Here is a 12110-nt window from a genome sequence, read left to right on the forward strand (position 1 = left end):
AATCTTTCTGCTGATTTATCAGAGATCTGGGACAAACTTCTGTGACTGCAGCCTGTGCCACCTCAAAGGCCACTCTCAGCCAACTCAAACTGGAAAATATGGCAAGGTAGCTAAGAAGCATCTTACTTTGTGGGATGCTGGGACATAAGCAGAACATGGGTGTCCTCAGGGAAACCTTGCCACAGAAGATAAAGATGAAGAGTTTGCACATACACCCTTGTCTGTAGGAGGGTTGTGACTAACAGCTGCAGTACATGTCAGAACTGGATTTGATAGACCAGCCCTGGCCACACTGCTCAAGAAGTCTGAAGATGTTCGTTGGCTACAGTCAGCAGGACATACCAGCCATTTTTCTTACATGTCTTAGTTTCCTTTCACTATAGCTCTCTGCTAGTAGACCACTTTTACTCATTTTTTGGGCAGAGGTGGCCTGCAAACCACCACTTGAGGAGGGTTTGGCTCCTGATATTTGGTATAGAAAAACATTAAAAAGGTACAGTAGTGGTTGGGAAATGCTAAGATGCTTTTAACACTTTTAACTGCTAACACCCCACTGTCACTCAAAGCACCAATTCTAGTGTTAGTATCCACCTTTAAACTGTAGACTTGGAGCAGAAAGTATTAACACCGCTCTCTGACGCCTCTCATCTTACACAGTCTCTAATAAGGTGTTGCTATGACAGGTAAGAAACAGCCGCTAAGCTGCAGTTGCAGGCTTTGTTCAGGCATTGGTATGACAGCAAGAGACAGTAATGGCAACAGAATACACCTGTGCCTGCAGGCTCACATGCCAGAAGCAGAATCCTTTCCTAGACAAAGGAAACACTTTTTCCCTGTGCAGACATTTTTTCCTAACTACACTGTCATTCTCCCCATGAATTTCCTTATTGATGCAGTTGTTTATAAAGCACTAATTCCCTTCTGGAACAAAGTGTAATACAAAAAACCCAAACAACGGTCAATGAACCACTAACCCCCAAACTGGTTTAAAAAGCATAAATTTCCACTCTGTAGAGAGCAAATACAGCATTGTATGTTTAACTGACAAAGTGAAGGCATAGGGTCTAAAAATTAAATGTCTAAATTAATAAATGTTAAAATGCCTAAATCTTCCTTTCAATATTACCCTGCCGGCAGTTTTTCAAGAAGTGATTCATCTATTACCACTTGTAGGAGTTGTGAGAGCTCGTCTTTTACCACTGCTCAGCCCATGGTGAATTTAGCATACTGATTTGGTGGGATGACTCAGGTTTGCTCTTCATACAGCAGAAGAGAGTGTGCAAAAAATATGAGTTTATAACAATGGAATATTAACAGATACAATTCTTACTGACTATATCATATTTTAAAGTTAGGGGCGTGACTTGTTGAAGTAATAAAATAGCCTCAGAAGATCCACAAGAATTAAAGGACAGAACTGAGCAGTGGACAATGTTGCTTCATGGAAACTGCAGGAATTTCAAGGGTTTTTTTCCACCCATTTTATGCTGGAGGAGAATAAAGTATCTCTTTGATTTTTTTCCAAATATCTGGTTTTAGAAGGCATTCTCAGGTATAAAATTTAGATATATATGGATGCTGAATATTGTCAAGCGATCAAATCAGATCCAGAACGCTTAATGATGTGTTCTGCTTTGAATCAAATACATAAGCAGAGACTTGATCCCAGATCTACTTAACGTTAAATCAGATCTAAACCACTGCCCTATGCCCACTAAAGTGGGAGAAATCCTACCTTCGTCTTTTCTGCCCCCTTGGCAAAATCATTGACCATCATGTATTTTAGGCTGGTCAGAGTGGTGGAAATAAACTGTGCAACCCCATGGTAGTTTCATTGCAATTCAGCCAGCTTTGGACTTACGAGAAGGAAGGGCGATCTGCATGAATCAATTCTAGTATGAGCCAAATATTTACCTCTAAGTAAGTATTATTGTCCAATAACATTATATAACCACACTGATAGGATTTTATAACATCTGATAGAAGAAAATAAGAGTTCAGTGACATGAAAACATCTGGTTACTCCCACACATCTGCTTACAGCTATATACTACAACTGCTCCAACTGTAGAAAAAAACATACAAACAGATGGGTAGAAATAAGTGTATGACTCTAATTGTTCCTCTGTCAAAAGTGTTGGTAAAGAACCAGCTAGTTTTTCTGGTGGGGGATTTCTGTTCACTTGTTTTGGGTTCGGTTTTTGTTTGGGTTTTTCTGCAAGCAAAAGCCATATTAACAATTTTGTATATGTATCTTTTAGCCTTTCTACCATTTCGATCTCTGACACTGTGAAGCCCTGTAAGTGTTCTCTTTACAGCTTAGGGACAAGAGTTTCTAGATGAAAGTCACTGTGTGTACTCCAAGACCTTGATCTGTTCAAGACAACAGCAATGCTTGTTAGCTTCATCAGGATCAGTACCACATATGAAATATGGCACAATCCTTTAACATAAGAATAAAGAAGTTTGTTCTTGGAACTGGCTGATGATGGTTACTTAAAAGTGTGCTTCTTAATCAACGCAATTTTCTGACCCAAGCACAATGAGCTATTAAGTTTTGATTTTTTTAATTATATTTTTCAGCTGTGCAGAAAAACTTCTCCAAACTTCAGCCTAAAATTCTGCTAAAGAGCTGTTATAAAATGAGCACAGCAGCATGTTTGCAATATGCTCTATTCCTCCTGCAGAAAGACCTATACACTGATTCTCCAGGCTAACAGATGCTATACAGCTTCTGACATAGACAAACATACTGGATACTGAATATACTTCTGGATACTGAATTACATTTCACTTTTATATGATATTTATTGAGAATTTATATCAAAGTGACAAGTGTCTTCAATTCCTTATATAATCAAGAGGAATGTAGATTGCTCAGCACAAGAGAGTCAGTCCTACAGTATTTAATAATGCCACAAACGATGGCACTGTTTTTCCCATGCTCTGCTCTTGGCAGCCTTATTTACTTATTTTTTACCTGTCGAATGTAGATTTAGAAAATAAAATTACCATCTCCTTAATTGCTGAAACAAACAATAGATATATATAAAAAGGAAAAGTGTTACAAATATATATCAAAAGTTATTACTCTACCTCTCCATTAAAGAAGCAGAAGATTGTAGCCACCAGTAGACCCTGTAAAACAAAAATAAATGTTCTGCTTTATTTCACAGGCATATGGGTATTTTTCATGTTTGAGAGAATTAGGGGTTTCTGATAAAATACAGCTATAGGTAGCAAAGAAAGTGCAGTACAAACCTAAACTTGGTAAATTATTTCTAGAAATTCATTACTAAAAAGTCTTGGGCCAACTATCGATCATGATATTTCTATCCTTTTAAGAAATTAAAATTCAGCAAAATGAGAAAGTTCAAGCCATTCATAATAATATTGCATCAAGGTCTTTAAAAATTAAAATAACACAATCTTTTATTTGCTTCACATGCCAGCTGCTATCTAGCTCAAGTAAGCAAAACCTATTTAATGCTTCCTACCTGATAATGCATGAGGATGTGCATCACGTAGTCATAGACTTCCTCGGCAATCCGGCCTTCTGGTCGCCATGGGAACAGGACAAACTCAATGCCAAGCAGTGGGACAAGGATCAGGGTAGCTCTCACTGCTTTCATGTACAGGTTGGATTCTGCCTTGTGGGTGTCTTTCAACTTTGTTATGAGAACACGAACAATATTTAGCAGGAAGAAAAGATTCACCTGTTGGAAAAGGAAGTGAAATTGAAGGTCTGAAAAATCATCCCACACGCTGGTTTGTGATTTTAAAAAAATCAGACAACTGAAGAAAACTCATACCGCATGGATAGCGCTATGATTGTGCAATAAATACGAGTTAAAACTGAGAACACATTAAAGTGACTGAGATGCAACTCTAACATCTGATATCCACATCTATCCCTCTAACTTACTAAGCAAGCGTTAATCCAGTTAACCATTGGTCTTTCAGCGTTAACAATCCACACACCATTCTCTCTGCTATCACAGTAACAGCACACAGGCGAATGATTAGGTTTTGAAAAATTATGTCTTTTCAGGTTGGGCAAGAAGAGGATGACACTCTTCCCTCTACGTATTTAAACATGGTTCTTCAAAAAGCTACTTTTTTATTTTCCCAATATGAATTTAACGAATACAGAGAAAAAAAACCCCAGCCATATTAAAAAAAAACCAAAATAAATTGCAAGCAAAATGCTGAACTTGCTTATTTCTATCACTAATAAGGCTTTTCTTGTTGACAGCGGTGTGTATCTGTTCATTCAGTTTGAGGAAAAATAAATCTCAAACTGCAATCTCGACTACGCAGACTGTATCAGATGTGCAAGCACTTGCCGAAAGCAACCGCAAAACTCATACACACGTATGTGTATGTGTATATGTATAAATTTATATATACACACACACTCCCAGCCTAAGGATGCGAGGAACCAGAGCAACAGCAATGTTAGGGATGATTACACTGTACTTTCATCTGTTGTGCAGTAGTGGCAGTTTCCCTTATGGAAACTACAGCTAGAAGAGACCTTGAGAGCTCAGCCTGTCCCCTTGTCTCACTCCAGGGCACAAAGGGCTTAAGGTACCCAACATGGAAGGGAAAGACCTGGAGTCTGCTCCTATCTCTTCTTCCAAGTAATTATCCCTGCCAATAGCTATCTAGAGACAAAAACGGAGGGCCAGGCAAAGAAGCCAGCAGGCAGACACAGACAACTCCCTTCTAGAAAGACTAGGAATCCCTGGTCTAGGAGGAGACATCTGTCTTGCAGCAGGCCAAGTACAAACGGGGAAGCCATTTCAGACCATGCATGTCACCAGGTCCTCCACAGCCCCAGCAGAATTCTTTCATGTTGGTTAAGTTTTTCACAAAAATCAGCTGTGTATTTGTTATAGCAACGGGGCCCTTGACAGATATGTAATGTTATTTATAGTCTAGTTACATGCTATTTAAACCATTTTAACAGGAAACAGTTTTACATAGGAAACCACTGCATGAATTTCTCCCGGACGTCTCCAGCTACCTTTAAGCTTTGTTTAAGCATCCAAGGTCTTCTGATTCTTTCTCAAGGGATTTATTTAGATTTTATGCAGCCCACGATCCTCATCCAGCTTCCTATAGCACACACAGACAATAAGCCCTTCCTCCATTTCTAAATTTAATCCTTCACAAATCTACTTGTTCAACATCAACATGTCTCAAACCTCAATATCAAACCTAGAGTTTCCAGCTCTCTCCTGCGTTGGTAGCATGGCCAATTCCTCTAATACTGTCCCAGAATGCTAACTGAAGATGAAAGTTGCAGCAGCCAGGTGTAAAATACCACCCAGCAAACTATTTCTTTTACAACATGCTGAATCGCACAGAATTGTTCCAACTGTTCCACTTACCCATCAACGGCAAAAAGTCCAAAAATAAGCATGCAAAGAGTTTGCAAACAAATATTAGGGCAAACAGAATAGAGGGATGAGGCAAAGCGGACAGAGTTGAGACAACCATGAGTGTCAGTAAGAGTATGCAGCACCAATTTTTGATGAGTATCTCTTCTGTCACAAAATATAGTGAGATCAGGATGAACTGAATTCTCAATTAAAGTGAAGAAAACAGGTCTTGATTTTAGCAAGGCAGTGAGTAGATTTTTATATTTAAGCAAAAGTAGGCCAGTGAAACTACTCACATATATATTATCATCAAATTGACTGTGATGGTTTGGAAAGCCCCAAAGGAGCCCTGTTGTGCTAGCTGCAGTATGAACAGAGAGTAAAATACTGGCAGCTCCACAATGACCTGAAAATTGAACCAGGCAAATGAACAAAAATGGAAGCAAAGGCGCAGAAGGCAGTCCTAGAGAAAAAGAAATGCTAGTGCCTGTACTGGGAAGTTAGTAGAGTTTAGGTTCTGCCTTAAGAGTGGCTGTGAATACCACTGACCTTGTAAGTCAGTGCTTGCTGCAGTTCTTGCATTAAATTCTCCTCAGGTCCCTGATATTTCTAGTTCCCTCCACACTGAGTTTGTGCTAAGCAGTATGTAATACTTACTAGCATGCAGGTTTATATCATCCTTAGGATGATATAAGCAGACCATTCTTTGCTCAAGAAGCTCAGATATTTCTAGATATCAGCTGACAGTCATTGCTTGGCTTTTAATGCAGTTACACAGCTTCAGATCTTAGCCTGCTTAAGCCTGGCTTGCTTGGGCAGAATACTTGTATGTGCTCATGAAGATATGTTCTATACCTGACCTGTGGACATTGCCAAGGCTGGGTATATGCATGCTAAGCATTCAGCTTCTGAGCTCCTAAGTCTTGTACTAGAGTCCAGCTTTAAAGTCATTAAATTGGTCAGTAACAAAGCTAAAAGCTCCTAAACTTCCTTCTAGTACACGTTTCCTGAGTACACTTACCTCTTCTGCTAAGAGAGTTTGCATCTATAAAAGCCCATCAGTGAAGACACCAACACATACCATTATTACAGGGCAAAATCAACATCCCTGTAGTTTTATATAAATAATGGCATAACTAAATCAAAATCTACCCTTTCAGTGGCACCAATGCAAACTAAATCACTGGTACACCAGCACATCTGAAACCTACACTGAAATCACTGCTGCTTCCACTAAAGTTCAAACCTGTTGCCTTTTCACCCCCTCCATTTTGATCGGTATTTGTTTAGCATTAAAACTATCACTCTACTGTTTCCCTCTAATGCTATTTAATTGGGTTGCTTAGGCGGACAGTCGTAATTAAATGGTCAACTGAAGAGAATTCCAATCAAAATGCAACTTATGTCTCCTCCCATTTCCAGTTTCTTTGGCAGGGATGTGACCACAGTTATGTAACAACAGGGACCATAAAAGCAGCATTATTGTTAACTTTATGTAATTGTAGGATTTTCGGTGATGTACGAGAGTTAAATTCCCATCGGCTTCTGCCAATTCTGCCTGGCACCCACTTGACAGTCCTCTTCATATTCTTTGAGATCTTGCTCCTGCAAATAGAAACAGTGTCTTCTCCCTAGTTATCTAATTTGCAGTTTAATATTGTTGCTTAAATGTCTTCTAAAGCAGGTCATGCTTAGTAAAGTGTGGAAATTGTATCTGGCAAGCAAGCTGCTTAAGCAAATGAGGGTTCTGTTCACAAAGCCCAAACATGCATTTCATCTCATGTCTTTATCTCTGGCTTGTCTTTTCTGAATGACATATTCTTTTTTTTGTTACCAGAAAGGAAAGCGACTCCTTTAAATTACTTTCACATCACAGACAAGATGTATAGCTGTGTTTAATCCTTGTTATTCTGTCCTGGGTTCAGCTGTAGCAGTCATTTTTCTCATTCTTAGTAGCTGGTGCAGTGCTGTGTTTTTTAACTTTCAGCCTGGGAACAACGCTGATAACACCAATGTTTTTAGTTGTTGCTAAGTAATGTTTACTCTGACAAGGACTTTCTCAGTCTCATGCTCTGCCAGGGAGGAGGGGAAGCCGGGAGGAAGCAGAGACAGGACACCTGACCCAAAGTAGCCAAAGGGGTATTCCATACCACAGCATGTCATGCCCAGTGTATAAACCGGGGGGAGTTACCCAGAAGGCCCAGATCACTGCTCGGGTCGGGCTGGGTATCGGTCGGCGGGTGGTGAGCAATTGTATCCTCTCCCCTTGTTATTGCCCTTATCGTTATTATCATTGGTGGTAGCAGTAGTGGTTTTGTGTTATACCTTAGTTGCGGGACTGCTCTTATCTCAACCCGTGGGAGTTACATTCTTCCGATTCTCCTCCCCATCCCTCTGGGAGCAGGGGGAGGAAGAAGTAGGGGAGTGAGCGAGTGGCTGCATGGTTCTGAGTTACCGGCTGGGCTCAAACCACAACATATTCCTACATGGTTTTCAAATAAATTTACTGGTTGTACTGGGGTAAGAAAAATCCAAGAGAAATGCCTTCAGTCAGCTCATGAACAAATATAGGAAAGTCAAAGGTATACACACTTGTAAATTACGTGGAGAACAGACACAGATTCTGCCCACACCAACCCCACAGAGGCGATTATTATGCCTCCAGTAAAATCAAAGGCCATTCTTAGTGCTGCCTTGAATGGAAAGCAGGCTTGACAGTTTGGAACTGATCCAGTACATCTGAAACCAGCAGTAGCCTTGCTGCTGTTTTCAGTGTGGCTTTATGGAGGCCACTGCTTGGAAGGAGAAAATGATCCTGCATCCTAAAACAGGGTCACTTCACGGAGGGTGGTATAGTCTTGTAACTTTTGCACAAATTTTTCTGTTGCTATTTAAGCAAGCTCTGACTAATACAAAATATATTTCAGCTTTAACTTAAATGATATATCTGTGAAGAGACATCTGGACAAAGAACGTAACCCCCCACAAAACAATGCAGAATAGCATATATTTTCTGGGTGATATACAGCACAATGGAAGTAAGAAAAACACCCCTATCCCTTTCCATGAAAACAGGATTCCACCTTCTATGTAAATTAGAGAGAAAAAAAAATTGAAAGGATTTAGAACTGGTTTAAATTTGCAGATTAGAGCACTAGTTAAAATGTCTTTATATGAACACATGGCAGACCTGACTACAGGACAAGAGATTGTCACATCCCAAGGGCCAGTAATTTCATGGGGACTGCCTCTGGCTTCCTGTGCAGAGGACCTCAGGTGTGTCATGGTATCAAAGCAATCTTCAAAATACACGTTCACTAGCCAATTTAACTGTGAATGAAAATAGGAGTCACAAGAACCACAGGATTTATGCAGTGGTCTTCCAAGAGAGTTCTTTGTGCAGAGAGTGCCCTCTGCAAATATTCATTAACAATTTAACAGAAGGGGAAGTTCATGTAGGTCAGAAATTTAAATGATTTCCAAAAAGTTACTTAATGTTTCAATTCTTAATGAACTGCATGAACTGAAAAGCCATAAAAAAGTGTCAGCAGACACGTATACAATACTTTGGCCGGATCAGCTTGAAGTTTCATTACAATAAAAGAGATGGCTCTAATACATAGCAGCTAATTCTGGTCTGCCTCTATACTGCAGCATTCTCTATATTTTGCATTCATAGATATTAGTTATGCTGATTGTTGTGTAAAAAGGTACATATCAGTATTTTCTTCTATTATGCACCTATTTTTATTTAGCAATAATCTACTGACTGAATTATATAAATTAAATTCAATCCTCATAACTGAAGTACAACACTGATTTTTATACAATGGTGTCTTCAATGACTTACCTAGAATTTACTGTCTTCAGCACCAAACATTCGTGTAATAGAACTGGCATTAACTTAGAGCATAAGACTGAAAACTGTGCTCTAAGAGTTCATGAGGACTAGTAAATCAGAGGCGATGCAATACCCCAGTGGCCAAAGCACACATTGCTAGATTAGTATCAGAACAGGGGCAGTCACAGATACAAAACTATTTCCACTGGTTCTTTCCCAAGGGCCTGCTCCAATTTAAATCCATCCTGTACTCCCACCCACAATCAGTCCTGACCTTCAAGAACCCTCTTTCTGAACCTCAGTGAGATCCATTCTGGTAGCATCTAGTCTGGATGCTTGTAATAAGGTCAACCTGGCAAATGGCCTGTGCAATAAGAAAGCATTCTCAGCTAAAAGGAGGATTTAAATGTAGTACTCCAGGTAATATTTAGTCCTTCCTTGTCACTAGCATTTAAGTGGAATGATAACTAACATTGTAAAATCTGAGTTTCCCAAAGGACCAGGAGTACAGCTCCTTAATAAGGCCAAGACTTATAAATCCTGTGTGTCTAAGGCACCTGCTGGGTTAAGTGAGAGGTCCTGCAAATGACAGTGACCTCTAAATTTGAGCTTTAGGCTATCACCAACTTTGTAAGACCATGAAGAACAGCCAGAAAACAAATAAGAAAAACAAGTTATTATCTGAAAAATGCCTACCAGCAGAGCAGCACAAATAGGGCCATGGATGATGTACAGCAGATGAGTATCAGAGCTGATCCAGCAACTAGAGAAAACAAACAAGAAGAAGAAAAAAAAATCCAACCAACAAACATTTGGCAGATTATTATCTCTTGTATTCCTTTTTTCCCCCTTATAGCAAACAAATCAGTTTTGCAAAGCAAGTTGAGATGCTACTTACTTGTCGTTATAATATAAGCTTCTAGCAACGGCATGTATGCAGGCAGGGATCAGGGGAAAACCTGTGAAGAAAAAACGACGTTTTCTTCATATGTAAACCTGTAAATAACTACATTTTGCATCTCTTGCAGGTATCTTCTGTATTTTCACCTCATCCAAACTATATACCTTGTAGAGCAACTAAAGTAACCACGGCCAATACCATTTCTATTTTCTCAGATTTCTTCTTGAGGGGTGTATGAAACCTTATTCCCACTGTCTTGCCAAGGAAATCCATACCAATGCACAGAAAGAAAAGGCAAATCAAATTACACCTGTTTAGAATGCAACTGTCAGTCTTCATTAACATAGACGTTTTTCAGATTGCAATTTGCAATATGCTAAATGGGTAGTAGTTCTAAAAAGGTAATTCTATACATGACCAGAGCTTTAAAGGTATGTTTAACAATGTTGATACCTGCTAGGTGTACAGAAAACAAGGCCACCTGCAAAACAAATTTGAAATCAGACTCTAGAAATCAGGTAGAATTAAAAATTTAAAAAGAATAAGCATATGAGTTATCTGGGGTCCTTGACACCCTGATGGTACCCGATTTTCAGAAGTTGCTGTGCACCTATGATCTTTTAACCACATCTCAGGTGTGTTTGTAGTGGGACAGCTACCTGGGTACCAAGTCATGTTATAGCATGAATGTGCCAATACACTGAGACTGAGGAGAAAGCCCTCACTTGCACTTTGTGAATATGCTGTTGTGCATTATCTGAAATGACCAGGTTTGGCTTATTAGTTTTGATACTGATATTTCTTGAGATCTTCAGCTACAGCTATTCTGTAGTGAATAAGCAATTTATATATTGCTTATTCAGCTATTTGAATATACAGCTATTTGCTTAGTGAACAATACAGGTCAAATGGAACTGCTGGAAAAATAAATCCTTGGCCATCTTTAACTCAGTTCTGACCCTCCACCCAAGACATGGCGAGACTTCTCTGAAAACAAACATTCATTCCTGAATAAACATCTTCGAGATGAGGAACAATGAATAATTACATCTTAATGTCTTTTTTATAATAGGAGACTATTTTCTCTATACAAAGGAGGAGTCGCTTCCTGACTCCAGAAACGCATAATCTCTCTTTCAGCAAAGACAGAAGTACATACAACTTCCTACATTCATAATTCTAAGCCTGTTGAAACACCACAGACAAAGAAGAGGGGTGTGTCATCATTGTTCAAAGCTACCAGCTCAGAGAAGCAAAGGTACAGATGTTTTAATTCTCATGAAAAGGAGGAAGAGATTGCTTTGGCCTGAAAACATAGAATGTGAAATCGCATACCCCAGCCAAGAAGGTAATACCACATCAAGTGTTGTTTCTCAGCAAAAACAGCCACCACGATGAGAGTGTGCAGGTAAATGCCTTCACACAGCATCCAAAAGTAGTTGCAACCCATTAGGTACAGGTAGATGAACTGTGACACTTTGCAACTAAGCTGCAGAAAAAAAGGCGAGTACAATATTAATGTTCAAGTTGCAAAAATCTCAGAGCTTTATTTGCAAGATGGTAAAAAACACTGTTCAAGTAAAATTTTAATGTTTGTTCTCTTTTTCACTATATTTACTTTTTTTTTTAGTAAAATTTTCAGGTATTACAATTCCATACTTTATGGTGACAATAAAAGTGGTAACTGAGTCTATATTTTTATTATTCAAACATGAGAACCTCAAGATCCTCGAGCATGATGGCAGAAAGCCGTAATGATATTTTCCCTTCTTGCAAACGTTGCCACACTTAGCCATTCCAATCAGTAGGGAATCCTTAAATTATCTGATGGTAAGCACACAACCAAACATGTATTTTGATGAAGGTAATTCCCTCTCAGATTTCACCAATCACAACATATAGGTACTCCAGAGAACAATTTATGTTTTTAAAATGCTTATGATACTTCCAACTTTAACCTAGCCATAACAGCACTTAGCGC

At 39.1% G+C, this 12110-nt stretch overlaps 1 protein-coding gene across 1 annotated transcript in view; it reads right to left on the minus strand.

The window, feature by feature from the left end:
• CALCRL (calcitonin receptor like receptor) overlaps window positions 1-12110 on the minus strand; it is a 68308-nt gene that overhangs the window by 6722 nt on the left and 49476 nt on the right. The window contains exons 8-12 of the mRNA XM_030485513.1: window positions 11465-11618; window positions 10127-10187; window positions 9925-9991; window positions 3498-3716; window positions 3097-3138 (exon numbers count right to left, since the gene is read on the minus strand). Coding sequence (XP_030341373.1) covers window positions 3097-3138; window positions 3498-3716; window positions 9925-9991; window positions 10127-10187; window positions 11465-11618 — 543 coding nt within the window. The remainder of the gene's footprint in view (window positions 1-3096; window positions 3139-3497; window positions 3717-9924; window positions 9992-10126; window positions 10188-11464; window positions 11619-12110) is intronic.

This window comes from Strigops habroptila, chromosome 5, assembly GCF_004027225.2.
Source record: "Strigops habroptila isolate Jane chromosome 5, bStrHab1.2.pri, whole genome shotgun sequence".
Taxonomy (NCBI): domain Eukaryota; kingdom Metazoa; phylum Chordata; class Aves; order Psittaciformes; family Psittacidae; genus Strigops; species Strigops habroptila.